Below are 27,615 nucleotides of genomic sequence, written 5' to 3'. Positions count from 1 at the left end.
AAAATTTAAAAATCCAAAAATTGAAAAATAAAAAATTTGTATAATCGAAAAAGTGAAAAATTGAAAAATATACAATGAACAAGTAGTGAAATCTAAAAATTGAGGACTATAAAAACCAAATCGAAAAACTGAAAAATCAAAAAAAAGAAAGATCCAAAAATCAATAAAAGAAGAATCGAATGAACCAAAAATCGAAAACTAAAAAGTTGAAATATCGAATAGTCGAAAAATTAAGAACTCGATAAATTGAAAGATTTCAGAATTGAAAAATCGAAAATTTGTTTAATTGAAAGGCTGGGAAATGGAAAAATTAAAAACCGAGACAATGAATAATTGAAAAATCTAAAATTGAATAGGTAATTGAAAAATAGAGAAATCTAAAAATCGAGGACGAGAAACTCAAAATCGTAAATTTGAAAAATCGAAGAACTGAAAAATCGGAAAAAAGAAAAATCCAAAAATCGAAAAACCTAAAATTCGTATAACCGAAAAGTTGAAAAATGGGAAAATTAAAAAAACCGAAACAACAAATAATTGAAAAATCGAGAAATTGACAAATCACAAGTTTCAATTTCACGAATTTTCAGATTTAAGTTTTGCAGTTTTCCAATTTTTCAATGTCTTGATTTTTCGACTTTCTGAAAAAGTGAAAAATCTAGAAATTGATAAATCGAAAAACCGAAAAATCTAAAAACCAAAAAGTCAAAAAATCAGAAATCATAAAATAGAAAGAATAAAAAATCGAGAAATCGAAAAATCAATCTACTGAAGCACAGAAAAATTGTAAAATCCAGGAAATGAAATATTTTAATATTTAATAAATGAAAAACGAAGAATCGTAAATTTGTCTAATAAAAAAATTTTAAATAGGAAAATTAAAAAAACCGAGACAAATTGATAAATCAGAAATTTCAATTACTCGATTTCTCAGTTTTTATGTTTTGCAGTTTTTCAATTTTTAATATCTTGATTTTTTGACTTTTTGAAATATCGAAAGATCTGCAAATTGATAAACCGAATCAGAAATCATAAAATAAAAAAGTCGAAAAATCGAGAAGTCAAAAATCGAGATACTGAAACACCGAAAAATTGAAAATTCGCGGAACGAAAGATCTAAAAATTGAAAAATCGGAAAACTAAAAAGTTGAAAGATCGAATAATCGAAAAACTAAGAAATGGATAAATCGAAGAATTGAAATATCAAAAAATTAAAAATTGGAGAAATTGAAACATTTGAAAATTGAATAATCGAAAATTTGTATAATCGAAAAGCTGGGAAATAGAAAAAATAAAAAACTGGGCCGACGAATGATAACTGAAGAATCGAAAAATGAAAAATCGAAACATTAAGGACGAGAAAGACAAAAATCGATAAAAGAAGAATCGAATGATGCAAAAATCGAAAACTGAAAAGTTGAAACATCGAATACTCGAAAAATTAAGAAATCCATAAATTGGAAAGTCCAAGAAATGAAATATTTTAATACTCAATAAAAAAAAATCGAAAAGTTGAAAGATGGGAAAATTAAAAAAATCGAGACAACGAATAACTGAAGATTCGAGAAATTGATAAATCAGAAATTTCAAATACTGATTTTTCAATTTTTAGGTTTTGCGATTTTTCAATTTTTAATGTCTTGATTTTTTTTTGAAAAATGGAAAAAAAATGAAAATTGATAATCCGAAAAATCTAAAAACCAAAAAAACGAAAAATCGGAAATCATAAAATAGAAAAGTCGAAAAATCGAGATACTGGACACCGAAAAATTGAACATTCGAGTAGCTAAAAATCTAAAAATTGAAAAATCAAAAAACTGAAAAGTTGAAAGACCCGAATAGTCGAAAAATTAAGAAATAGTTAAATCGAAAAGTCGAGGAATTGGAATACCAAAAAATTGAAAATTGGAGAAATTGAAAGATTTGAAAATTGAATAATCGAAAATTTATGTAATCGAAAAGCTGGAAAAATGAAAACGGGATAGCACAATTTTCTCATTCCATAAAACCTTGACCTTGTCAAAATAATTCTCAAAATCACTCCCGGGAAGTAAAACAACAACTTTTTACCTTATCGGAGGTATTTTTGTATCTAATTTAAAAAAAAGCTATAGACAGGGAGCAACAAGTGCTCAAAAACCCCCAAAACGCCCAAATCTGCCGAAATCTCCGCACCGAAACGCCACCTCCTCCACCAAATTTCCTATCACTGCCGTTAAAAAGCACTAAAACCGAAGATGTGCATCAGCGCACCCACATTACCCCCAAACACGCCATAAAAATCCCCGAACACACTCGCAACACGCAAACTTATTATTTCTTAAAGTAAACAAAACGAAAACTTGCGCCGTAAAAACCCCCCAACTTTATTAAGATAAACATTCAAAATTCATTTCAAGACCGTATTCGGCATCATCATATTTTTCTTCTGATATTCCGGCCCGAAAGTTCGCGACTCGCGAGTAGCGCCTTTTATGTACATAAATTAATGAAAATTTCATCGCGCACTCAAAGATAACAGAAGTCTTCCTATACATTTTAAACATGATGTTTGTCTGAAATTGGCTGCCGGCATACGAAACGAGAAAATGGAGAACTAGTGTTTACACTGCTCGAAACATCTGAATGAAAAGTCGAGAAAACGCGGGGAAAAAGGACGAAGGCGCGATTTGTTGTTCATTCAAGAACTCGGCTTAACTTCAATATTTGACGTGTTGTTGGGGTGGCGGCGTTTGAAGGAAGTTTATTGAGGGTTTGAGGGACGAAGTGCATGCAAGGACGAGGTTTGTGTGGAGATTGTGTTGGTGGAAATATTGTCGTAAGAAAAAGTTGGTTCACAGATTTTCCCTCACACTCAGAGGGGTGATCTGATGCTTGTCAGGTCATGGCAGGTCGGGTCAGGTCAGGTCAGGATAGATCAATTCAGGTTGATTTTTTATTTTCTCTGTTTTAAACTTAATTTTTGAGTTCTGCAATTTTTCGACTTTTTGTTTTGTCTATTTCTCTATTTTTCAATTATTTAAATTTTCAATTTCCCGATCTTTCACTTTATCGATTCTTCAATTATCCGTAGACTTGGTGTTTCAATTTTTTATTGCCCAATTTTCCGATTACTCAAATTTTCACCTTTTCAATTTATATTTTCAATTTCTTCGATTTTTGACTTTTCGATTTCAGGATTTCTGATTTATCCGATTTTTCCATTTTTCGGTTTTTCGATTTATAATTTTTCGATCTTCCGAACTCGAAAAACGGAAAAATCCAAGAATTGAACAACCGCAAAACTTAAAGATTAAAGAATCGAGGTTAAAATTTTCGATTTTTCAATTTCTGGATTTTCCAATTTTTCGATTTTTGTCTTTCTTGTTTGATTTTTCAATTTTTCATTTTTCCATTTGTCTTTCAGTTATTCAAAATTTCAATCTATCGATTTTTCACTCCTTCGATTGTTCAATATATTATCCGTTATCTCGATTTTATAATTTTTCTATTTCCCAATTTTTCGGTTATCAAAATTTTTTAATTTTTAGATCTGTCAATATCGCGAATTTTAAATTTTTTGATTTCTTAATTTTTCCTGGATTTTTCGATATTTCAGACTCACGTTTTTTGAATTTCTCGATTGTTGAATTTTACAATTTTTCTATTTTTCGATTTTGATATTTTTCAGTTTTAATCAAAAAGAACAAAATTCCTAAAATTATTTACTCCAAAATTTTTAATATTCGTAAATATTCATTTGACAAATTTTGGGCTGTCAAAAAACATTTTGAAAATTCGGAAATTTTGGCAACAGAACAAAAAATTTGAAAATCGAAAAATGCAAATGAAAAGTATGCGATCTTCGGAAATTTCAAGCTTTAAATAAATTGATATTATTTTATTTAATTGTAAAAACTGGAAATGCCCTAAATTTTGCAAAAAAAAACAATTGAAAATTCCAGAAAAAAATGTAGTTTTAAGATGCGAAGGTTCATAAAAGTATATACATATAATAACAAATTTTAGTTATCTTTTAAATTGTTTCAAAAATGGCAAAACTTCTGAAAACGTGGCTAATTAAAAATGGCGGAAAACGTTTCAAATTTTTAAAGTTTCTGAGTTCTTAAGGTCATTAAAAAAATTTAGTGCGAGTTTGAGAAAAACTAACAAAAATAAAATTTGTTCGAAAATGTATCGATTCTTAAAATTGAAGTTATAGAAAGACCAAAAATAAAAGTGATTGAAAGATTTTGAAATTGTAGAAATTTTCAGAGAACTAAAACATTTGTAAAATTCCTAAATTCTTAATATTTGTAAACTTTTAAAAATATTGGTCATTCAAAAGATATCGTCTATGTTTTTCTGCACATTTTGAAAATACTGAAGCTTTGACAGTTTTAAGACAGAGTTCTAAGACCTGAAGTTCTTTAAAAGTATACTCAAACATAAAAACATTCGTAAAAGAAATACCGGGACACGTTTCTCATTTTTGAAGTTCCTGTGATCTAAATATCATTAGAAACAAATATTTTGTAAAAATTTGAGAAAAACTAACAAAAATACAATTCGATGAAAAATTTGTCCACTCCTAAATTGAAAATCTAGAAAAATCGATCATTATTTTGTTGTAAATATTGGAGAAGTTCTAAAACGTTGATAAAAATCGAAAATTCTAGGAAAAATGTAAAGTTCTAAGACCTGAAGGTCCTTAAAAGTATTGTCAAAACTTTAGTTTTTTTTTTCATTATCCTGAAGGTCCTTAAAAGTATCGTCAAAACCTTAGTTTTTTTTTAAATTGTTTCAAATTTGGAAAAACTTCTAAATACATACATTAGTAATAAAAATACCGAGAAACGTTTCTGATTTCTAAAAGTTCCGGAGATCTAAATGTCATTAAAAACAAATATTTCGTGAAAATTTGAGAAAAACTAACACAAATAAAATTCGTTGAAAAATGTGTCCATTCCTAAACTGAAGATCTACAAAAACCAAAAATAAAAGTGATCTGAAAAGTTTTGAAATTATTAAAATAAAAAAAAAAAATACTTATAGAAAATTCTCAGAATACTGAAACATTTGTCAAATTCCAAAATTTAAAAATACTGAAGATTTGACAATTTCAACATGGCAAAATCTTTTTGGAAATTTTGAAAAGCATTAAAAAAACGATAGATTAAACATGTTTTATTTTGTGGTAAAAACTGGAAAAGTTCTAAAATCGTTGGTAATAGAAAGTTTTCAAAAATTCAGGTGTTCCTAAGGGTCCTTAAAAGTATACTAAAAAATTGTAGCTATTTTTTAAATTGTGTGAATATATGGAAAAAAGTTCTAAAAAGATGCGTAATTAAAACTATCGAGAAACGGTCCTAATTCTTGAGGTTCCTGAGATCTAAATGTCATAATTTCGGAGAAAATTTGAACACTAACACAAATAAATAAAAAAAAATATAACGACAAATTAAAAATTATATAAATTAAAAAAGTTTTACTTATAGAAAATCCTTCAGTATGCTGTATTTTTGTCAAATTCCCAAATTTTTAATATTCGAAAAATTTAAAAAAGAATTTTGGGTTTTTAAGAAGAACCTCTATATTTTTCTCGACATTTTGGAAATCCTGGAGCTTTCGACTATTTTAACATAGCAAGAGCTTTAAAAATTTTGCAAATTCAAAATTATAATTGAAAATTTCGAAAAAAAAGTGGAGTTTTACGATATAAAAGTGATTATAAAATATAAGTAAAATATTAATTAATTATCTTATTCATTGTTTCGAATAAGGAAAAACTTTTAAAAACATTGGTGATTAAAATTACCGAGAAGCGTTTCTAATTTTTGAAGTTTCTGAAATCTAAAAGTCGTTAAAAATACAAATTTCGTGAAAATTTCAGAAAATACAAGACAAATAAAATCTGTTAAAAAACTATCCATTCATAAAATTGGAAAAAATACAAAAGAAAATGTTTTGAAACATTCTGGAATATTAAAATTAAACAAGTTTAATTTATAGAAAATCCTCAGGATACTGAAACATTTGTAAAATTCCAAAAATTTTAATATTACTAAGTATTTTAAAATTTTGAACTTTAAAAAAAACTTCTGTATTTTATTTTTAAAAACTCTGAAGCTTTGAGTCTTTTAACACAGCAAAAGCTTAAAAAAAATAAAATTTACATTGCAATTGTGGACTAATGCGGTTTTTGGAAATTTCAATTATTTAATGTATGTTTTTATTTGTTGCAAATACTGGAAAAGATCCAAAAACGTTGACAGTTGAAAATTCCAGAAAAAAAGTGGAGTTCTAAAATCTGACGTTCTTTGAAAGTATAATCAAGTTTTCCAAGAAGAAGGTTTCCATTTTTAAAGTGGCAAAATATAGAAAATCCGTAAAAATTTTTGAAAAAAAAATCATAATTTTCTGAAGTTTTGAATCTTTCAAAATACAAATGCTTTTCAAAAATCAAAAGTTAATAAAACGTCAAGATTTTTAAAATTCTAGAAATTACATGAAATTACTTTGTGAAAAATTAAACCTGAAATATGCTCAAATCTTATTATTATTGCCAAAAGTTTGTCACTCCTGAAAATATTGAAAAAGCTCTGACATTCCGAAATTTTAATGTTCTTATATGTGTTATAGCTTTTCACATTAGAAAATCCTTTCCATTTTCCGGGGTGTTTTCAAAATATTGAAAATTCTGAACCATGAAGATGCTTAGCGAAGTCTTAAAATTTTCAGATTTTCAAAAAAATTAAAATTGTATTGTGTGAAAATATCGTATTTTAAAATTTATTATTTCTTTAAATGTTCATTTTTTAAACAGAATCCCCATTTTCAGAACATTTTAAAATAAACAAAAATCTGAATTTCGAAAATTTTTCAGTCTGTATATGGTTTTAAAAAATTTACCAATAAGACACAGAACATTATAAAAAATTTGAATTTTAAATAAGAATTTTCAGGAACGGCAAGTATTTATTGAAATTTTGTAATTATAACCGAGATTTTCCATTTAGTCCCAATTTTCCAAACACTTTTCGTCGATATTTTCAAAAAACTTAAATTTATTTTTAAGCAACTTTCACCAGTTTTTAAATTTTTAGAAAAAATACGTTTTTACGAAAACTGAATATAAAAAAATTCGGAATGTTAGAGATTTTTCAGCATTCTAAGGATTTTGTACAATACAATTTTCAAGAATTTTCATTATTTGAAAATATTTAAGGTTTTTATTTAAAAATTCCAATTATCATAATTTTCAGACTCCTTAAAACTTTTTGTAAAATCCGTAAAATTCTTTTTTAAAAATCTGAATTTTCAAGATTTTTCAGCCTGTTCTTGATTTTACAAAATTTACTAAGAATAAACACTTTCAGGACAGGCATAATTTCAAAACAATTGAAATTATTTACCCGTTTCAACCTCCAAGAATGAATTGAATTTCGTAAATCTAGAATTTTTGAATTTCTTAAGTTTTTTATTTAGTTCATCTAAAAATTCATGACGTCATTCCAAAAACTTTTTCCGTCGTTGTTTGAGATGTCTCCAACTATGATTTTCGATTCAGAAGCACAATCAATGTGCTTTCAAAGCGCAAAACTTCGCAGTTTTTTAACTTTATTTAACAATAGTTAAAAATGAACATCTACGACCCCGTATTTCGCCCAGAATTTTTAATTATCGGAATTTCAAGCATTTCCTTCACCCTACATACACAAGTCTCACCAAACAAAGTTCTTAATTATTAAGTTTTTATATCAAATTAAAAGTATAGCCGAACTTCTTAACATTCCCCGTTGAAGCTCTAACGTCTAATTTAACTCTTTTCCTAATTAAATTCTCTTGTGTAACTGTACTTAATTCCCCCCCGTTATTATCTTATATTTATGCAAACTCCGAAACTCTGCTTAGACGAACTAATAAGACAAACACCGTCTTAATTCTGCAACCAATAAAACACGTACAACGTACACATGCATAAATCATCAGCTGTCGCCCCCCAGGGCTCTCCCAGCCTACGAAAACCCCCGGTGATCCTCCAGCCACGTATTTATAACGTAATGAGTTTCTGATTACAACTACAACCCTCAAACTACCCCAACTTCCCCGTCGCAAAAAACTCACTTTATTCTCGGCCTGCAGCCTCAACCTCGCCTCCTCCACCGCGTCCCTGCGCGCCGTGAGTCCCTTGTCCCGCAGCGAGGTCCTCCGCACCGACTGCGTCCTGGTGTTGCTCTGCGACCGCCTGACTTTCCTCTTGGCCTCGGCCTGCCGCTTGATCTCCTGCTCGGTCCTTAGCTCTAGAATGCGGTCCTTGATTTCGGGGTCTTCGCAAATATCTGAAAAGGATTTGGGGATTTTGTTTTGACTTGACAGAAGTATCGGAATGGGTTAGGACGTACCTGCCGGGGTTTCGTCGTGTTTGTTTTTCGCGTTGAGATCGGCGCCGGCTTGCGCCAGCATTTCTAAAACTTCGACCTGGAAAAGATTGGATGAGTGAAAAGTTTTCGGCTAATGGGGGCGGCGTTACGTGTCCCCAGCAAGCTGCTGCATGTGATGGCTGCCAATCGTCCTTGTCGCGAACGTCCGTTCTGACGTTGTGGTCTAATAAAAATTCGACTACGCTCAAATATCCGTTGGCGGCGGCGATATGTAGCTGCAATTAAGGGAGAAATGGGTTAATTGCGGCATGAATTTTGTCGGGGGCGGGGGTTAACGGGGACGGGGCAAGAATTAAAAGCGATTTTCGACGGGTTTCGTACAAATTTTACAGTATTCATAACGTTCTTATTGTTTCAGGAAAAATTAAGAAAATTAAAAAAAAAATGGTTCCGATTAGTAGTAGTTTTTAGTTCACACTTGAATTCGTAATATACAGGGTGATGAACAAATGACGTCTTTGTTCGATGGTACGTTGTTAAGAAAAAAAAAGATTAAATAAGATTTCGTTATAATGCGCAGTTTATCTTATTTTTGGTAAATTTTAGCGTCTCGCTGCTGTGATAACAATCCGAGATTTAAGTCAAGTCAGGTCAGGTCAGCTTATTTTTCTGATTTACTCAAACTCCTATATTTTACGATTTCCAAGATTATTATAGTATGACTCTAAAAATACCACGCTGTATATCGTATCTCACGTCATACTATGTTTAAAATTTTCTTGTAGTTGCACGTTCTGAATGAACTATGTAGTATAACAAAATGAGCTTGACGAAACTTGAAGTGAAATGCTGTATATGCTTTTGACAAGCCATAAAATACAAAAATGCAAGTTTACTCGTATACGTATTTGTACAATTAATTTATAAATAATTCCATTTCACTTATTCATCTCTTCCAGAAAGCTGATGACATCATGATTACTAAATTAATAAATAATGATCAATTTTCTTATGAATCATTAGTGTGTTTATGTTTTTGAAATAATTTAAAAGAATCTTCTTGGAAACCCCGATGCGGTGTTTTGTTTTGAAAGAGTTTGGAACAGTCTTGGAGGGCTCTCATGTTTTGTTTTAGAATTAATTTGAAAGAAACTTGGAAATCCTAGAAAATCTAGAATTCGAAAAATGTAAAATTTAAAAATCGAAAAACTGAAAAATCGAAAAAGACATCGAGAATTCAATACGACAAATCGAAATATTGAAGAATCGAAAAATTGAAAAATCCCAAAATTGAAATATCGAAAAATCCAAAAATTGAAAAGCCGAAAAATCGAAAATTCTAAAAAAGAGAAAATTGAAAAAAAAATCGAAAGTTGCAAAATGGGAGAATCGAAATATTAATAAAATATATCCCTAAACTGAAACATCGAAAAAATCTGAAAAACCAGAAATCGAAATCGCGCAAAATCGAAAAACCGAAAAATTAAAAACTGAAGAATTTTAGAAAATCGATAAAACGAAAAATTGAAAAATCTACAAATTGGGCAATCGAAAAAATTGAAACATCGAAATCTCGAAAAATCGAGAAATCGAAAAATTAAAAAAATTTACGTTTGAAAAAGTTATCTAAAAATCTTCAAAACATTCTAGGTTATAGATTTAGAGGTACTGATTCGAAAAATAAAGCGTTTTTATTGTGTCCGGATAAAATTTTAGAGATATTCGGCTTTTTTAAATCCAAAAATCTGCCAAATTTCAATGAGCGATTCTGCAAAAATAGTGGAAGTTATAGGAAAAATGAGGCCGAAAGTAACTTCTAAAGGTCGAAATGTACAAGAAAATGCCTTTGGTGGAGTTTCAGAGGTGGTCAATAAATTCCGAAATTTTCCTAAAAGCTTTCGGTTTTGAAAAATTTTGTTAACGTTGCTAGGCTTTATACAGTTTATATGCGAATTGATAAGTTATTACAATTTTCTTGAAATTTTTTAACAATTTAAGAGTTCATAAAAAAAATTTCAATGGATTTATTTTTAAAATCTGTCTGAAAGTAGAAAAAAGAGAAATTTTGGTTAGTTGCACCCTTTTGTTTTGAGAATTTGAAAAAAAAAAACAAAAAAACCTGAAATTGCTGGGGATTCCTCATGTTTTCTTTCACAAAGAATTTAAAAGAATCTTAGAGACCCCTAGATTTTTATTTTTATAAGAATTTGCAAGAATCTTGGAGATAGTATCTGGCGTGGGTTTTGAAAAAAAAAAGTGAGATTCGGTATTTTGTTTTTGAAAAAATTTTAAACACTCTGGGAAGCCTCTAATGTTTTGTTTTAGAACTAATTTGACAGAAACTTGGGAACCCTTGGTGTTTTAAAGGTACAAGAAAATATCTTAGTTCAGTACCTATCATATTGTTCGAAAATTATGATTTTGAAAAATTTGTCCAAAAGTCCTCAAAGAAATCCGGGATATAGACTTCGACAAGCTAATTTCAGAAATATAGCGTTATTATGGTGTCGGGGCGAAATTTCCATAATGGAGGGTATCGAGAAATTTTCGTTTTGAAAAATTCGTCCCAAAATCCTCAAAAAATTCTTAGATATAGATCTTGAAGTACTGATTCCAAAAATATAACGTTTTTAAGGTGCTGGGGCAAAATTTTAGAAATATTCAATTTGAAATGCAACTACAAAAAAGAAATCCAAAACTGTCATATTTCTGGAAACATAGAAGTTATCGAAAAAATGAAGCCGAAAAAAAATGGAGGTCGAAATGAACAAGAAAATGTTTTTAGTTGGGTGTCGAAGATGGTACAAAAATTTCGAAATTTTCATAATTGTGGCTACTGAAAAATTTTGCTTTTGAAAAAGTCGTCTAAAAATCCTCAAAAAAATCTGAAATATAGATTTGAACGTCCTGATTCCAAAACTGTAGCGTCTTTGTGGTGTTGGGGCAACATTTTAGAAAAAAAAAAACTTTAATTACAATGGGTGATTATGGAAATGGTACAGGTTAGCGAAGAAATGAGGCCAAAAGTAACTTCTGGAGGTCGAAATTTATAAGAAAATGTCTTTCATTAAGTTTCGAAGGTGATCGAAAAATTAAAAATTTTGGTTTTGAAAAAGTTACCTAAAAATCCTCAAAAAATTCTGACTTATAGATTTCGACGTACTGATTCCAAAAATACAGCGTCTGTATGGTATCGGGATAAAATTTTAGAGATATTCGGCTTGAAATGGATTTTTTTTTAAATCCAAAAATCTGTCAAATTTCAATGAACGATTTTGGAAAAATGGTCGAAGTTATAGAACAAATGAGGCCGAAAGTAACTTCTGGAGGTCGAAATTTACAAGAAAATATCTTTCGTTAAGTTTCGAAGGTGATTGAAAACTTAAAAATTTTGGTTTTGCAAAAGTTACCTAAAAATCCTCAAAAAATTCTGAGTTATAAATTTCGACATATTGATTCCAAAAATACAGCGTCTCTATGGTATCGGTATAAAATTTTAGAGATATTCGGCTTGAAATTGATTTTTTTTTAAATCCAAAAATCTGTCAAATTTCAGTGAGCGATTTTGGAAAAATTGTGGCAGTTATAGAAGAAATGAGGCCGAAAGTAACTTCTGGAGGTCGAAATTTACAAGAAAATGTATTTCGTTAAGTTTCGAAGGTGATCGAAAAATTAAAAAAATTAGGTTTTGAAAAAGTTATCTAAAAATCCTCAAAAAATTCTGGGTTATAGATTTCGACGTACTGATTCTAAAAATACAGCGTTTTTATGGTGTCGGGATAAAATTTTAGAGATATTCGGCTTGAAATGGATTTTTTTTAATCAAAAAATCTGTCAAATTTCGATGAGCGATTTTGGAAAAATGGTCGAAGTTATAGAAGAAATGAGGCCGAAAGTAACTTCTTAAGGTCGAAATATACAAGAAAATGGCTTTTATTAAATGTCAGAGGCGGTCGAAAAGTTCCGAAATTTTCCTAAGAACTTTTGGTTTCCGAAAATTTTGCTAAAAATCCTCAAACAATTGTGAGATATAGATTTCGATGTACTAATTTGAAAAATATAACGATGCTACACTTTATATGGTTTATATGCGACACAAATAGGTTATTCCAATTTTCTTGAAATTTTTTAAAAGTGTAGGAGTTCAGAAAAAAAATTTCAATGTGGTTCTTTTTGAAATGTGTCTGACAGTAGAAAAAATGAAAAATTTTGGGTACTCGCATGTTTCGATTTTGACAGAATTTGAAGGAATTTTGATCAAATCGAGCCTTTTTGCTTGGGAAAAATTTGAAAAAAAAAAAACGAAAAAAACGAAATTGTTGCTATAGATTTCTTCTTGAAAAAAAAAACTAAAAAATCTTGGGACCTCCTAACTTTTCTTCTTCAAAGAATTTAAAAGAATCTTACAGACCACTAAATTTTTATTGTTGTAAGAAGTTGAAAGAATCTTGGAGATAGTATCTGGCGTGGAGTTAGAAAAAAAAGATGACATTTAGTATTTTGTTTTTTGACAAAATTTTTGTGTTTTGGGAAAAATTTGAAATCATCTTAGATCACTGGTGTTGGTTCTGTTTTTGAAAAAAATGGAGAAATCGGGTCCTTTTTAGGAAGAATTTGAACAAAAATTTGACGCTCCTGTGCGATCTTACCCAAGAAATGAGACCGAAAGTAACTGCTGGAGGTTGAAATGTACAAGAAAATATCTGATTAGTTCGATATCATGTGTTTGTAACATTTTGGTTTTTAAAAAATTTGTCTAAGAATCGTGAAAACAATGTGGAATATAGATTTCGACGGACTAATTCCAAATATATTGCGTTATTATGGTGTCGAAGCGAAATTTCAAAAATATTTGGTTTGAAACGCAATTTAAAAAAAAATCCAAGAACTGTGCTATTGTGCGATTCCGGAAAAATTGTACGAAGAAATGAGGTCGAAATGTAAAGGAAATATTTGTCGAAATATTCCGAAATTTTCATAATGGAGGCGATTGAAAAATGTTCGTTGTGAAAAATTCGTCCAAAAACCGTCAAAAAATTCTGAGATATAATAGATTTCGAAGTGCTGATTCCAAGAATATAACGTTTTTAAGGTGCTGGGGCAAAATTTTAGAAATATTCAATTTGAAATGCAACTAAAAAGAAATCCAAAACTGTCATTTCCGGAAAAGTAGTAGAATAAGTTATCGAAAAAATAAGACTAAAAGTAATTTTTCGAGGTCGAAATAAACAAGAAAATCTTTTAGTTTGGTGTCGAAGCTGGTCCGAAATTTTCATAAAAGTAACTTCTGGAGGTCTAAATTTACAAAAAAAAATGTCTTGTTAAGTCTCCAAGGTGATCCAGAAATTAAAAAAATTTGGTTTTGAAAAAGTTGTCTAAAAATTTTCAAAAAATTGCAAGTTATAGTCATAGATTTCGACTTACTGGCGTTTTTATGATATCAGGATAAAATTTTAGAGATATTCGTCTTCAAATGCATTTTTTTTTATCCAAAAATCTGTCAAAATTTCAATGAGCGATTCTGGAAAAATGGTAAGAGTTCTAAAAGAAATGAGGCCGAAAGTAACTTCTGAAAGTCGAAATGTACGAGATTTAGTTCAGTTTTAGAGGTGGTGAAAAAATTCCGACATTTTCCTAGAGATTTTCGTTTTTTGAAAAAAATTTCAACGTATTAATTTCAAAAATATAACGTTGCTACGCTTTATGTAGTTTATATGAGACATTGATAAGTTTTTCCAATTTTCTTGATCTCAATAGGGTTATTTTTAAAATCTGTCTGAAAATAGAAAAAAGAGAAATTTTGGTTAGTCGCACCTTTCGATTTTGACAGAATTTTGATTAAAATCTCAAAAACTAAAATTGCTGGCCATTTTCTTTTTCGAAGAATTTAAACGAAACTTAGAGATCCTTAGATTTTCATTTTTGTAAGAATTGCAAGAATCTTCGAGGCAGTATCTGGCGCGGATTTTGAAAAACAAAGGTGAAATTCGGTATTTTGTTTTTGAAAAAATTTGAAACAATCTTGGAAGCCTCGAATGTTTTGTTTTAGAACTAATTTGAAAGAAACTTGGGAACCCTTGGTGTTTTGAATCTACAAGAAAATGGTTCAATATCATCATGTTGAAAAATTTTGATTCTGAAAAATTTGCCCCAAAAATCCTCAAAAAAATCCAGGATATACATTTCGACGGGCTAATTCCAGAAATATAGCGTTATTATGGTGTCGGGGCAAAATTTCCATCCATAATGGGGGGTACTGAAAAATTTTCATTTTGAAAAATTCGTCCAAATCTCCCCAAAAAATTCCGAGATATACATTTTGAAGTGCCTATTTCAAGAATATAACGTTTTTAAGATGTCGGAGCAAAAATTTTAGAAATATTCAATTTTAAATGCAACTAGAAAGAAATCCAAAACTGTCATATTTCTGAAAAATAGTAGAAGTTATGGAAGAAATGAGGCCGAAAGTAACTTTTGCAGGTCCAAATTTACAAGAAAATGTTGTTCATTTGCTGTTAAAAGTGGTTGAAAAATTCCGAAATTTTCATAATAGTGGCCATTGAAAAATGTTGCTTTTGAAAAACTTGTCTAGAAATTCTCAAAAAAATCTGGAATACAGATTTCGACGTTCTGATTTAAAAAACATTTTAGAAATATTCAGTTTTTGAATGGAATTAAAAAAAAACTGTCATATTACAATGGATTCTGGACGTCAAAATTTACAAGAAAATGTCTTTTGTTAAGCTTCGAAGGTGACCGAAAAACAAAAAAAAAATTATTTTGAAAAAGTTATCTAAAAATCCTCAAAAAAATCCTGGATGATCGATTTCGAAGTACTGATTCAAAAAATACAGCGATCTTATGGTGTCGGGATAAAATTTTAGAGAGATATGCGGCTAAAAATGCGATTTTTTTTAAATCGAAAAATCTGTCAAATTTCAATGAGCGATTCTGGAAAAATGGTAGAAGTCATGAAGAAATGGGGCCAAAAGTAACTTCTGAGGGTCGAAATGTACAAGAAAATGCCTTAGTTAAGTGTCAGAGGTGGTTGAAAAATTCCGAAATTTTCCTAAGAGCTTTTGGTTTTTAAAAATTTTGGTAAAAATCCTGAAAAAATTCTTTTTTTCGACGTATACTGATTCCAAAAATATAGCGTTTTTATGGTGTCGGAGCAAAATTTTAGAAATATTCGGCTTGAAATGGATTTTTTTTAAATCTAAAAATGTGTCAAATTTCAATGAGCGATTTTGGAAAATTGGTCGAAGTTATAGAAGAAATGAGGCCGAAAGTAATTTAAGTGTCAGAGGTGGTCGAAAAATTTCGAAATTTTCCTAAGAGCTTTTGGTTTTGGAATATTTTGCTAAAACTCCTCAAAAAATTGTGAGATATAGATTTCGATGTACTAATTTCACAAATATAACGATGCTAAACTTCATATGGTTTATATGCGACACTAATAAATTATTCCAATTTTTTTGAATTTTTTTAAAGTGTAAGAGTTCAGGAAAAAAAATCTCGATGTGGTAATTTTTGAAATCTATCTAACAACAGAAAAAAAGAAAAATTTTGGGTACTCCCATGTTTTGATTTTGACATAATTTGAAGGAATTTTGATCAAACCGAGCCTTTTGTCTTGGGAAAAATTTGAAAAAAAAAACAAAAAAAAAACTGAAATTGCTAATGTAGATTTCTTTTTGAAAAAAAAAACTAAAAAATCTTTAAAAAAATTTGTATTGTTGTAAGAAACTGAAAGAGTCTTGGAGATTTGGATGTGGCGTGGATTTTGGAAAAAAAAAAGGTGAAATTCGGTATTTTGTTCGTGAAAGAATTTCAAAAAATCTCGGGTTCACGGTATTCTTTTTTAGGAAGAATTTGAAACAATCTCGGAGGTTCTTAGTGTTTTATTTTTGTAAGAATTTGAAAAATTTTTTGTGGATCTTGGTCTTTTGTTTTGGGAAGAAATTGAAAGCATCTTAGAGATCTTTGGTGTTGATTTTGTTTTTGAAAATAATATGTTAAATCCGGTCTTTTGTTTTAGGAAGAATTTGGAAAAAAATGTTAACGCTCCTGGTGCGTTCTTAAAAAATACAAAAATGTTGAGTACTGCTCATGTTTTGCTTTTGAAGGAATTTGAAGAAATTTCGGCCCCCATTCCTGTTTTTGAAAAAAATTATATCAAACCGGGCCCTGTATTTCGGAAAAAATTTAAAAAAACCTGAAGTTGCTGCTAGTGCTATTTTTTTGCAAAAACTACAATTTTTTTTGAAGTCATGTTTTGTTTTTGAAAGAATTAAAAAAAAATCTTGGAAACGCCTAGAAGTTTATTTTTGTAAGAATTTAAGACAATTTTAGGAGACCACGGTGTTTTGTTTTGGGAAGAATTTGAAAGAATCTTGGAGATGGTATCTGGTGTTGATTTTGAAAAAAAAAGGTGAAATCCGGTATCTTGTTTTTGATAGAATTTGAATTAAACTCAAGTTCGCGGTGTTGTCTTTTAAGAAAGAATTTGAAACAATCTTGGAGCCCTCTCATGTTTTGTCTTAGAACTAATTTGAAAGAATTTTGAGACTCCTTGGTATTTTGTTTTTCAAAGAATTTAAAAGAATCTTGGAGGCTCGTGGTGTTTTCTTTTTGTAGGAATTTGAAAGAATTTTGTTTTGAGAATAATGGAAAGATTTTTGTTCGGGGAAGATTTGAAAACATCTTGGAAGACATTGATGTTTGCTTTGTTTTGAAAAATATTAGTGAAATCTGGTCTTCCGTTTTGGGAAGAACTGAAAAAAAATCTTGACACTCCTGGTGCATTCTTAAAAAAAAAAGAACAATCTTGTGTACTCCTGTTTTGCTTTTGAAAGAATTTGAAAGAATCTTTGGCGACCCTTAAATGTTTTATTTTTGAAAGAATTTAAAAAAACTTTGATGATCCTTGGTGCTTAATTTTTTTAAGAATTTGAATGGATCTTGGAGGACCCCGGTGTTTTGTTTTGGGAAAAATTTGAAAGAATCTGGAAGGCCCGTGATGTTTTTTATTTTTGGAATCCGGTCATGTATTTTGAAAAGAATTTGAAAAATCTGAAGATGGACCTTTTTGCAAAAAAAAGCGAACAATTTTGGAGACTGATTTTATTTTTTAAAGAATTTGAAAATAATCTTAGGCGCTCTTATTTTCTTTTTCAAAAAAAAAAACAAAATCCTGGAAATAGTATAGTTGTGTTTTGTCATGGTATCAACTAATAAAATTTTAGTATACAGAGTGTTAATAAAAAAAATTAAACTAAAATTACCGTATTGACTTACTGTCTCATAATTAAATATCGTCCCAAACCTGATCGCTTGCGGAAATTTTAGCGGTCGCTATCTCCTCCACTACACCAGGATTTGAATTTCCCATTCATTTACAGATTAATTTAACAGTAGAAATATATTATTAAAAAATCATACATTATAAAACTGTTGAAAAATTTACAAATACTTGCTATTTTCGGAAATTAGCCCATTCTACTAATGAAAAAAACATAAAAATCGATTTTTCCAAACAACCTAATAATATATTGTTTTTTTTATTGCCCTCGCGTAAAAGAACAGAATATTCCCAATCTTATTCATAAGATATATGTCATTGTAGCCTTCCCATAAATCTCGTTTATAGCGCAACAGAACGTCCACAGAAATCGAAACATAAATTGTAACCAATGCTTCCAGACATTCATCAATATCCAACATTTTTCGCAAAAACCGACATCCGAATACATTTTTTAGCCCCGAAAAAATCGCTCAGACACTTTAACATGAATATTTCTGTATTAAGCCGAAACAAATTCCACCAACCCACAAATATTCATAACCTGTCTAAAAAAGGTCAATTTTAATGACTATTAAGCTTCAGCATCGTTTATGTGGGGTTCAGACAGAAAAAACAGAACTTCACCGAAGGGTGAATTTTTACGACAATCCTTAACAGGGCAGTCATAAACCACTTTTAACGCAGAACAGTAAAATTCATTTGCTCACTTTTATGAACAACGTTCGATTAAATCGGATATTATAAATCCACGCGAATAATACAAGAACAAAGTGTCGAACTAAGGCATAATGAAATACTTAAACGATATCAGGTTCCAATCGATATAGTCCTAGAATAAATAATAAAAAAAAAACTATAATTACACCCAATTGCTGTCTATTATCATCCTCTATCATTCGCGATTAACCAACTCCCCGCTTCTGATAAGCAGAATTTACAGCCCATTATTGCCGTAACACTGATAACAACGTCAATAGTGAACCAATCGACTGAAATACCTAATTAAAATTAAAGTTGCTTTCGTAGTAGTGCTTAAAAAATATTTATTCTCCATTGTTCAATTTACAGCAGAATTTAGCTAGAGAAATGAAATAAATTGAATATTCCAATAATTCAAGTACGAATGACAGCGAAATCCGCGATTTGATTGTTTGAAATTTTTTGAGTTAGATTGTCAGGTTAATCGCATTACCACAAATTTATTACTCAAAATGGGTTTGCGGTGGGGTTTATTCACAGAACTTGCGTTAGTGCATCTGCATAAGTTCTTATTAGAATCGATAACCGCAACCATAAAGTGTCTTACTGTTTTATGCGCTTTCAGATGTTTACGAGCAAATGGGAGAGACTAATAAATATATTTCAGACGATCTTACGTTGCTCCGGATCCCTTATCAAACACTTTAGTCTACTTCTTTTACAAGTGAGGGTAGGAAAAATCATTTCATGCTGAAAATCGCTTGAAACTTCTACAAAGTAAGTTTAAATTCGTATTTAATTTCGCTTTTTATATACAAAGCAGAGGTTCCCAAACTTTTTCAAATCGGAAAATTGGAATCAACATAAATAAGAAACAAACTAAACTAATGGAGACAATCGCAACAAAATAGGAAATAGAAATCCGATCGATTTTAAAAATATATTGGCCGAATCGGAAAAATCTTGCGAATACCTAGTGTTTTTTAAGAAATAATAAAAATCTGTGATCTTGTTTTTGTTTTGAAAAAATTTGAAAAATCTTGTGGTCACAAAAGTCTTTGTTTAAGAATTATAAAAGAATCTCGAAGGCTCGTTCAGTTTTTGTTTTGAAGAAATTGAACATATTCTTGTTTTTAATAGTGTTTTTTTTTAACACTTTAAAAGAATTTGTTGGGGCTACTACTATTTTGTTTTTGAAAAACTGAAAAAATTTTGAGAGCCCCTGATGTTTAGTTTTTGAAATAATTTTTAAAAATATTGGGGGACCTTGGTATTCTGTTTTTGACAAAATTTGAAACAATCTTGGGGCTCCGAGTATGTTTTTTAAAAATTTTAGAATTTTGAGCGAAACTAGTAAAAGAATTTGTTAGCGCTATTGGTATTTTGTTTTGAAATAAAATTGAAATAAATCTTAAGGAAGTTAAAAGAATCTAAACAAAAATTCATGTAACTTGAAGAATCTTGAGATTTTGTTTTTGTAATAATTTTTAAAAACCTTGAGAGGGGTCTTGGTATTTTATTATTGAGAAAATTTGGAACAATCTTGGGGTCTCCCAAGTGTCTTTTTTTTAAGAATTTTATAACTTTAGGGGGCTACCAGCGTTTTGATTTAAAAACAAATTAAAAACAATTGTTGGAGCTGTCTATATTTTCTTTGGATTTTTTTTTTTATTTTAAGGGAGTCTGGCGACTAGTTTTTGAAATAATTTGAAAAAATCTTGGTGTTCCGCTTTTTAACAAATTAACATCTCTTGCAGATTCCTGCTACTGTTTGCGAAAAAATTTTTAAAAATCTTGGGGGCCTTGGTATCTTGTTCTTGACAAATTTGAAACAATCTTGGGTCTCGAGTGTTTTTCTTTTTTAATTTAAGAACATTGAGGGACACTTGTATTTTGTTTATGAAAAAAAAAAGAAAAAAAATTGAGGGTCACTGGCTTTTAGATTTGAAATAATTTAAAAGAATTTGTTGGGGCTGCCAGTATTTTGTTTATGAAAGAAAAAAATTAATGTATTTTGAAAAACCTGATATTTTGTTTTTCAAATAATTATTAAATTATTGGTGGCCTGGATATTCTTGATCAAATTTGAAACAACCTTGGGCCCCCCATTAAGAATTTGAGAACTTTGGGGGATACAAGTATTTATTTTTAAAACAATTTAAAAGAATTTGTTGGAGTTGTCGGTATTTTGTATTTTTCTTGGGGTCTATCAAGTGTTTTTTTTTTTTAAGAATTTAAGAACCCTGGGGGCTACTGCTGTTTTGTTTTTAAAACAATTTAATACAAATTGTTTGAGCTGTCGGTATATTGTTGGAAAAAAAATTGTCTTGGAGAATCCCGATATTTTGTTTCTGAAATAATTTTTAAAACTTTTGGGGAGCTTTGGTGTGCTGTTCTTGATAAGTTTGAAACAACCTTCGACTGACGAGTGTTTTTTTTTTTTTTTTTGAAGAATTTAAGAACTTTGAGGAATACCAATGTTTTACTTTTAAAACAAATTAAAAAAAATGTTTGGGGGGTCTTTATTTTGTTTTGGATAAAAAGTGAAAAAAATCATGAGGGCTTTTGGTGTTTTTTTTTAATAGTTTAAACGCATCGGGGGGTGGGGGGCGTGTTTAGTTATTGAGAGAATTTGAAACAATCTTGGGGATTTCCCGAATGTGTTTTTTAAAATAAGAACCTTGGGGACTACTAGTATTTTGTTTTCCAAACAATTTATTTTTTTGGGGCTGCCAGTATTTTCTTTTGGAAAAAAATTGAGAAAAATCTTATAGAATTCTGATATTTTGTTTTTCAAATAATTTTTAATTCTTTTGTGGAGCGTCTTCTTGACAAAATGTGAAAGAATCTTAGGGTCGCGAGTGGCTTTTTTAAAAAATTTAAATCCTTGGGGACCACTAGTGTTTTATTTTTAAAACAATTTTAAAGAATTTGTTTGGACTGCCGGTATTTTGTTTTGGAAACAAATTTAGAAAAGTTTTAAGGGTCCCTGGTGTTTAGTTTAGTTTCTAAAATAGTTTAAACGCAACTTGGTGTTCCGTTTCCGTTAAAAAAAAAATGTATGTCTTAGGGAATCTTGATATTTCGTTTTTCAAACAACTTTTAAAACTTTCGGGGGGCCTTGGTGTTCTGTTCTTCATAAGAGTTAAAACCATGGACTCCCTAGTGTTTTTTTTTTTAATTTAAGAACTTTGGGGAAGACTAGTGTTCTACTTTTAAAACAAATTAAAAAAATTGTTGGAGGTGTCTTTATTTTGTGTTGGAAAAAAAAAACTGAAAAAATAATGAGGGCTCTTGCTGTCTGTTTTTTTTTTTTTAATAGTTTAAACGTATCTTGGTGTTTCGTTTAAAAAATATATGTATTTTATCTTGGAGAATTCTGATATTTCGTTTTTGAAATAATTTTTAAAAAGTCTTAGGGGGGTTTGGTGTTTTGTTTTTGACAAAAGTTGAAACAATATTGGGGTCCCGAGCCCCTTTTTTAAGAATTTAATAACATTGGGGGGTACTAGCGGTTTAATTTTGAAACAATTTAAAAATAATTTGTTGAGGTTGTCGGTATTTTGTTTATAAAAAACTTAAAAAAATCTTGAGGGCCTCTGGTTTTTAGTTTTTGATATTGTTTAAAGGAATCTTAGACCCCGGTTTATAGAAAGCAAATTAAAGTTAATTCGCAATTACGTATTAATTGAGGTCCGTTGCTAGGTAACGTGCATGGTTTAACCAATCACGGGCTCATACTCTACATTTTAATCCTCTGTTAAATTAAGCAAGGATTAAATATTTAATTCGATTTCTATAAATAGAAGCTTGGTATTTCGTTTTTTAGAAAAAAAATAACATATCTTGGAGAACCCTGAAATTTTCTTTTTCAAATATTCTGTTCTTGACAAAATTTGAAACTATCCTGGGCCCCGAGTGTGTTTTTTAAGAATTTAAGAACTTTGGGGATACTAGTGTTGTTTTTAAAACAATTTAAAATAATTTGTTAGAATTGTCGGTATCGTGTTTTGAAAAAAAAATTGAAAAAAATCTTGAGGACCACTGGTGTTTAGTTTTTTAAATAATTTAAAGGAATCTAGACAAAGATTGACTTGGAGAATCCTGATATTTTGTTTTTGACATGAATTTAAAAAATCTTAGGGGGCCTAGTGTTTTGTTATTGAGAAAATCTGAAACATTCTTGTGGTCTTCCAAGTGTCTTTTGTAAAAAAGTAAGAACCTTGGGAACTACTTACTACTGTTTTGTTTTTAAAACACTTAAAAAAAATGATGGAGTTGTCAGTATTTTGTTTTGTATAAAACATTTTAGAGGCTCCCGATGTTTAGTTTTTTAAATAAAGCAAAAAATAAAAAAAAATGTATCTTGGAAAATCTTGATATATTGTTTTTGTAATAATTTTTGAAAATCTTGGAAGTCCCTGATATTTTGTTATTGAGAAAATTTGAAACAGTTTTTGTGTCTCTCGAGTGTCTTTTTTTAACTAAGAACCTTGGGGGCTATTAGTGTTTTGTCTTCCAAACAATTTATTTTTTTGGGGTTGTCAGTAATTTCTTTTGGAAAAAAATTGAGAAAAATATTGAGCCCCCCTAGTGTTTGGTTTAAAAAAAAAATAATGTATCTTATAGAATCATCATATTTTGTTTTTAAAATAATTTTTTAAACTTTTGGTGTTCTCTTCTTGACAAAATTTGAAAGGTCTTTGGATTCCGAGTGTCCTTTTTAAGAATTTAAGAATTTTGGGGGTTTAAAACAATTTACAAGAATTTGTTGGGGCTGTGGATATTTTGTTTTGGAAAAAAATTGAATTGGTGTTTAATTTTTTAATTAGTTTAACCGCATTTAGGTGTTTCGTTAAAAAAATAATGTATCGGGGAAAATTCTGAAATTTTCTTCTTCAAATAAATTTTAAAACTTTTGGGGGGCCTTAGCGTTATGTTCTTGACAAGATTTGAAACAACCTAGGAGTTCCGAGTGTGTTCCTTTGAAGAATTTAAGAACTTTTGAGGAATACTAGTGTTTTACTTTTAAAACAATTTATAAAAAAAATGTTGAGGCTGCCTTTATTTTGTTTTAGAAAAAAAATTGAGAACAAATCTTGAGGGCTCCTGGTGTTTTGTTATTGAGAAATTTTGAAACAATCTTGGGGGCTGCCAGTATTTTGTTTTGGAAAAAAAATGCGAGAAATCTTGAGGGCCCCCCCAATGTTTAGTTTAAAAAAAAATTAATATATCTTATAAAATCTGATTTTCTGTTCTTGAAATAACTTTTAAAATTTTTGGGGGGGCATTGGTGTTCTCTCCTTGACAAAATTTGAAAGAATTTTTTAAGAATTTAAGAATTTTGGGGGCTAATAGTGTTTTATTTTTAAAACAATTTATAAGAATTTGTTGGGGCTGTCGGTATTTTGTTTTGGAATCAAATTGAGAAAAAACTTCAGGGCCACTGGTGTTAATTTTTGAAATAATTTTAACCACATGTTGTTTCGTCAAAAAAATGTATCATGAAAAATTCTGATATTTTGTTTTTGACATAATTTTTAAAACTTTTGAGAAGCCTTGGTGTTCTATTCTTGACAAAATTTGACACAATGTTGGAGTTCCGAGCGTCTCTTTTTTAGGATTTTAAGAACTTTGACGGATACTAGTGTTGTTTTTCAAACAATTTAAACGAATTTGTTGCAGCTGTCCGTATTTTATAATAGAAAAAAACAATGAAAAAATCTTGAGGACCACTGGTGTTTAGTTCTTGAAACGAGTTAAAAAAATCTACACAGAAATGCATGTAACTTGGAGAATCCTGACATTTTGTTTTTGAAATAATTTTTTAAAATCTAGGGTAGGGGGGGGGCTAATGTTTTGTTATTAAGAAAATTTCAAACAATCTTGTAATATCTCAAGTGTCTTTTTTAAAGAATTTAATAACCTTGGGGGCTACTACTGTTTTGCTTTTAAAACAATTAAAAAAAAATTGTTGGACCTGTAGGTGTTTTGTTTTAGAAAAAAAAAATTCAAAAAAATCTTAAGGTCTCCTGGTGTGTTGTTATTGAAAAAATTTGAAAGAATCTCAGAGTTCCGACTGTCTTTTTAAGAATTTAAGAATTTTGGGGGCTAAAAGTGTTTTATTTTTAAAACAAATAAAAAAATTGTTGGGGCTGTCTTTATTATTTTTTTTTTAAGAAATTAAACAAATCTTGAGAGCTCCTGGTGTTTGTTTTTTGAAGTAAATAGTTTGAACGCATTTTGGTGTTTCGTTTAAAAAAATATATATTGTATCTTGGAGAATCCTGATCTTTCGTTTTTTGACGTGATTTTTAAAAATATTGGGGGCCTTGGTGTTCTTAACAAAGTTTAAAACAATCTTGGGGTCCCGAGTGTTTTTTGGGGGCTACTTGTGTTTTCTTTTCCAAACAATTTAAACGATTTCTTTGAGGCTAGTGCAATCTTGTTTTGAAAAAAAAATAATAATAAAAACAAATGTATCTTGGAGAATCCTGATTTTTTGTTTTTGAAATAATTTTTTAAAATCTTGGGGGGGCGGCTAATGTTTTGTTATTAAGAAAATTTCAAACAATCTTGTAATATCTCAAGTGTCTTTTTTAAAGAATTTAATAACCTTGGGGGCTACTAGTGTTTTGCTTTTAAAACAATTAAAAAAAATTGTTGGACCTGTAGGTGTTTTGTTTTAGAAAAAAAAATTAAAAAAAATCTTAAGGTCTCCTGGTGTGTTGTTATTGAAAAAATTTGAAAGAATCTCAGAGTTCCAACTGTCTTTTTTAAAAATTTAAGAATTTTGGGGGCTAATAGTGTTTTATTTTTAAAACAATTTATAAGAATTTGTTGGGGCCGTCGGTATTTTGTTTTGGAATCAAATTGAGAAAAAACTTCAGAGCCCCTGGTGTTAATTTTTGAAATAATTTTAATCACATGTTGTTTCGTCAAAAAAATGTATCATGAAAAATTCTGATATTTTGTTTTTGACATAATTTTTAAAACTTTTGGAAAGCCTCGGTGTTCTATTCTTGACAAAATTTGACACAATGTTGGAGTTCCGAGTATCTCTTTTTTAGGATTTTAAGAACTTTGACGGATACTAGTGTTGTTTTTCAAACAATTTAAACGAATTTGTTGCAGCTGTCCGTATTTTATAATAGAAAAAAAAAAAATGAAAAAATCTTGAGGACCACTGGTGTTTAGTTCTTGAAACGAGTTAAAAGAATCTACACAGAAATGCATGTAACTTGGAGAATCCTGACATTTTGTTTTTGAAATATTTTTTTAAAATCTGGGGGGGGGGCTAATGTTTTGTTATTAAGAAAATTTCAAACAATCTTGTAATATCTCAAGTGTCTTTTTTAAAGAATTTAATAACCTTGGGGGCTACTACTGTTTTGCTTTTAAAACAATTAAAAAAAAATTGTTGGACCTGTAGGTGTTTTCTTTTAGAAAAAAAAATTCAAAAAAATCTTAAGGTCTCCTGGTGTGTTGTTATTGAAAAAATTTGAAAGAATCTCAGAGTTCCGACTGTCTTTTTAAGAATTTAAGAATTTTGGGGGCTAACAGTGTTTTATTTTTAAAACAAATAAAAAAATTGTCGGGGCTGTCTTTATTATTATTTTTTTTAAGAAATTAAAAAAATCTTGAGAGCTCCTGGTGTTTGTTTTTTGAAATAAGTAGTTTAAACGCATCTTGGTGTTTCGTTTAAAAAATATATATTGTATCTTGGAGAATCCTGATCTTTCGTTTTTTGGCGTAATTTTTAAAAATATTGGGGGGCCTTGGTGTTCTTAAGAAAATTTTAAACAATCTTGGAGTCCCGAGGGTTTTATTTTAAGAATTTAAGGACTTTGGGAAATACTAATGTTTTGTTTGGAAAACAATTTAGAACAATTTTGGTTTTGAAAAAAAATCTCGAGGGCCCTTGATGTTTAGTTTCCGAAATGAATAGTTTAAACGCATCTTGATTTCTGTTTTTTTTAAGTTTATTGTATTTTGGACAATCCTGGTATTTGTTTTTGAAATAATTTTTAAAAATCTCGGGGATCCTTGGTGTTTTGTTGTTGACAAGATCTGAAACAAATTTGAGGTTCCGAGTGTCTTTTTTTAAAGAATTTAAGAACCTTTGACAATGGTTTAGAAATATCTTGGTGTTTCGATTAAAAAAAATGAATGGGGACCTCTTGTATTTTGGGGGCTTGTTTTTAAGAAATTTAGACCACTGAGAGCTTGTAGTGTTTTGTTTTTGAAGAAATGTGACAAAGCTTGTGAGTCATCCGTTTTTTAGAGAATTATTTTCAACATGCTGAGATTCCGATAACAACATCACATTTATAAGAGTTGGGTTTGTGGTCTATGACTTCCATAAAAAAAATAGAAATCGCCTGAAACTTGAAAATGACATCATTGTGTGTATCAAATACAAAGCCCAGATTTAAAAAACTAGTTTCTCAAAAACAAGCACATAACATTAATATTCATTTACTTTGTAATTTATTTAGTATTTAAAACTGTTAATGTTTTCGTTTATATTCCGCAAGGTGGAAGAGCGGCCATTATGTTCCTGAATATGCAACAACTTGTCAAATTATTTAAGTGTTACGCCATTATTTTTGTCGATTTTGTTTTAATTTACGTTTCGAAAGATGTAAACAACCGTCCACCATAAACCATTTACTTTCCCGCCTTCCATTTGTATTAGCGTTAAAAAACATTATTTTCACCTACCGGAGTAGCCCCTTGCGAGTCGTACGCTTCAAGATCCCCATGCGTTTCTGCGATCCTCCTCACATCGGCCAACATCTGCCTTTCGGTCGCTGCCCTCGTATCGTCGATCAACTGTTGAGTGACTCCCCTTTTCGCCATTTCACCCTCAATGTAATCCAGAGCTGCCTCGTCTTCGCAAATATCGTAGGGCATGTTTCCGTCTGCATTGACTGCGAGCAGATTTGCGCCACGCGATATGAGAATTCTGCGAAAAAGGGAAAAAACAATGATGTCTTATTGTGAAAGGAAAGGTCAAAGGGGACGCACAAAGCGGGTTTTATCTGAAATAACAAAAAGTAGATATAGAAGAGTTTTTTGGGATTGGCGGTTTTAGCGGAGGCTATGACAGCCAGTGATGTAAGCGTTTAAATGAATTGGCGAAGATGGGGTTTATTTTCTTGTGGGGGTTGTAATGTGGGGGTGGTGTACAGTGCACTTGCACTAGATCAATAGTGCAGGTAGAAGTACAAAATATTGCGGGATCGATGA

The 27,615-nt window shown here is 29.9% G+C and overlaps 1 protein-coding gene across 4 annotated transcripts in view; it reads right to left on the bottom strand.

Annotated features, from left to right (window-relative positions):
- Positions 1–27,615, bottom strand: part of LOC135139519 (protein phosphatase 1 regulatory subunit 16A) — a 187,080-nt gene that overhangs the window by 38,351 nt on the left and 121,114 nt on the right. For all 4 annotated transcript variants that reach the window (XM_064069779.1, XM_064069778.1, XM_064069781.1 and 1 more), the window contains 4 exons: positions 27,088–27,331; positions 8,510–8,635; positions 8,382–8,457; positions 8,104–8,318 (listed from right to left, as the gene is read on the bottom strand). In XM_064069779.1, the coding sequence (XP_063925849.1) occupies positions 8,104–8,318; positions 8,382–8,457; positions 8,510–8,635; positions 27,088–27,331 (661 nt within the window). The remainder of the gene's footprint in view (positions 1–8,103; positions 8,319–8,381; positions 8,458–8,509; positions 8,636–27,087; positions 27,332–27,615) is intronic.

The sequence above is a fragment of the Zophobas morio genome, unplaced genomic scaffold (assembly GCF_036711695.1).
Source record: "Zophobas morio isolate AGI-343-1 ecotype UQ-CSIRO unplaced genomic scaffold, CSIRO_AGI_Zmor_V1 ptg000031l, whole genome shotgun sequence".
NCBI classification, from domain to species: Eukaryota; Metazoa; Arthropoda; class Insecta; order Coleoptera; family Tenebrionidae; genus Zophobas; species Zophobas morio.
The sequence above is the reverse complement of the archived record's forward strand: the minus strand, read 5'-3'. Positions and strand labels throughout refer to the sequence as shown.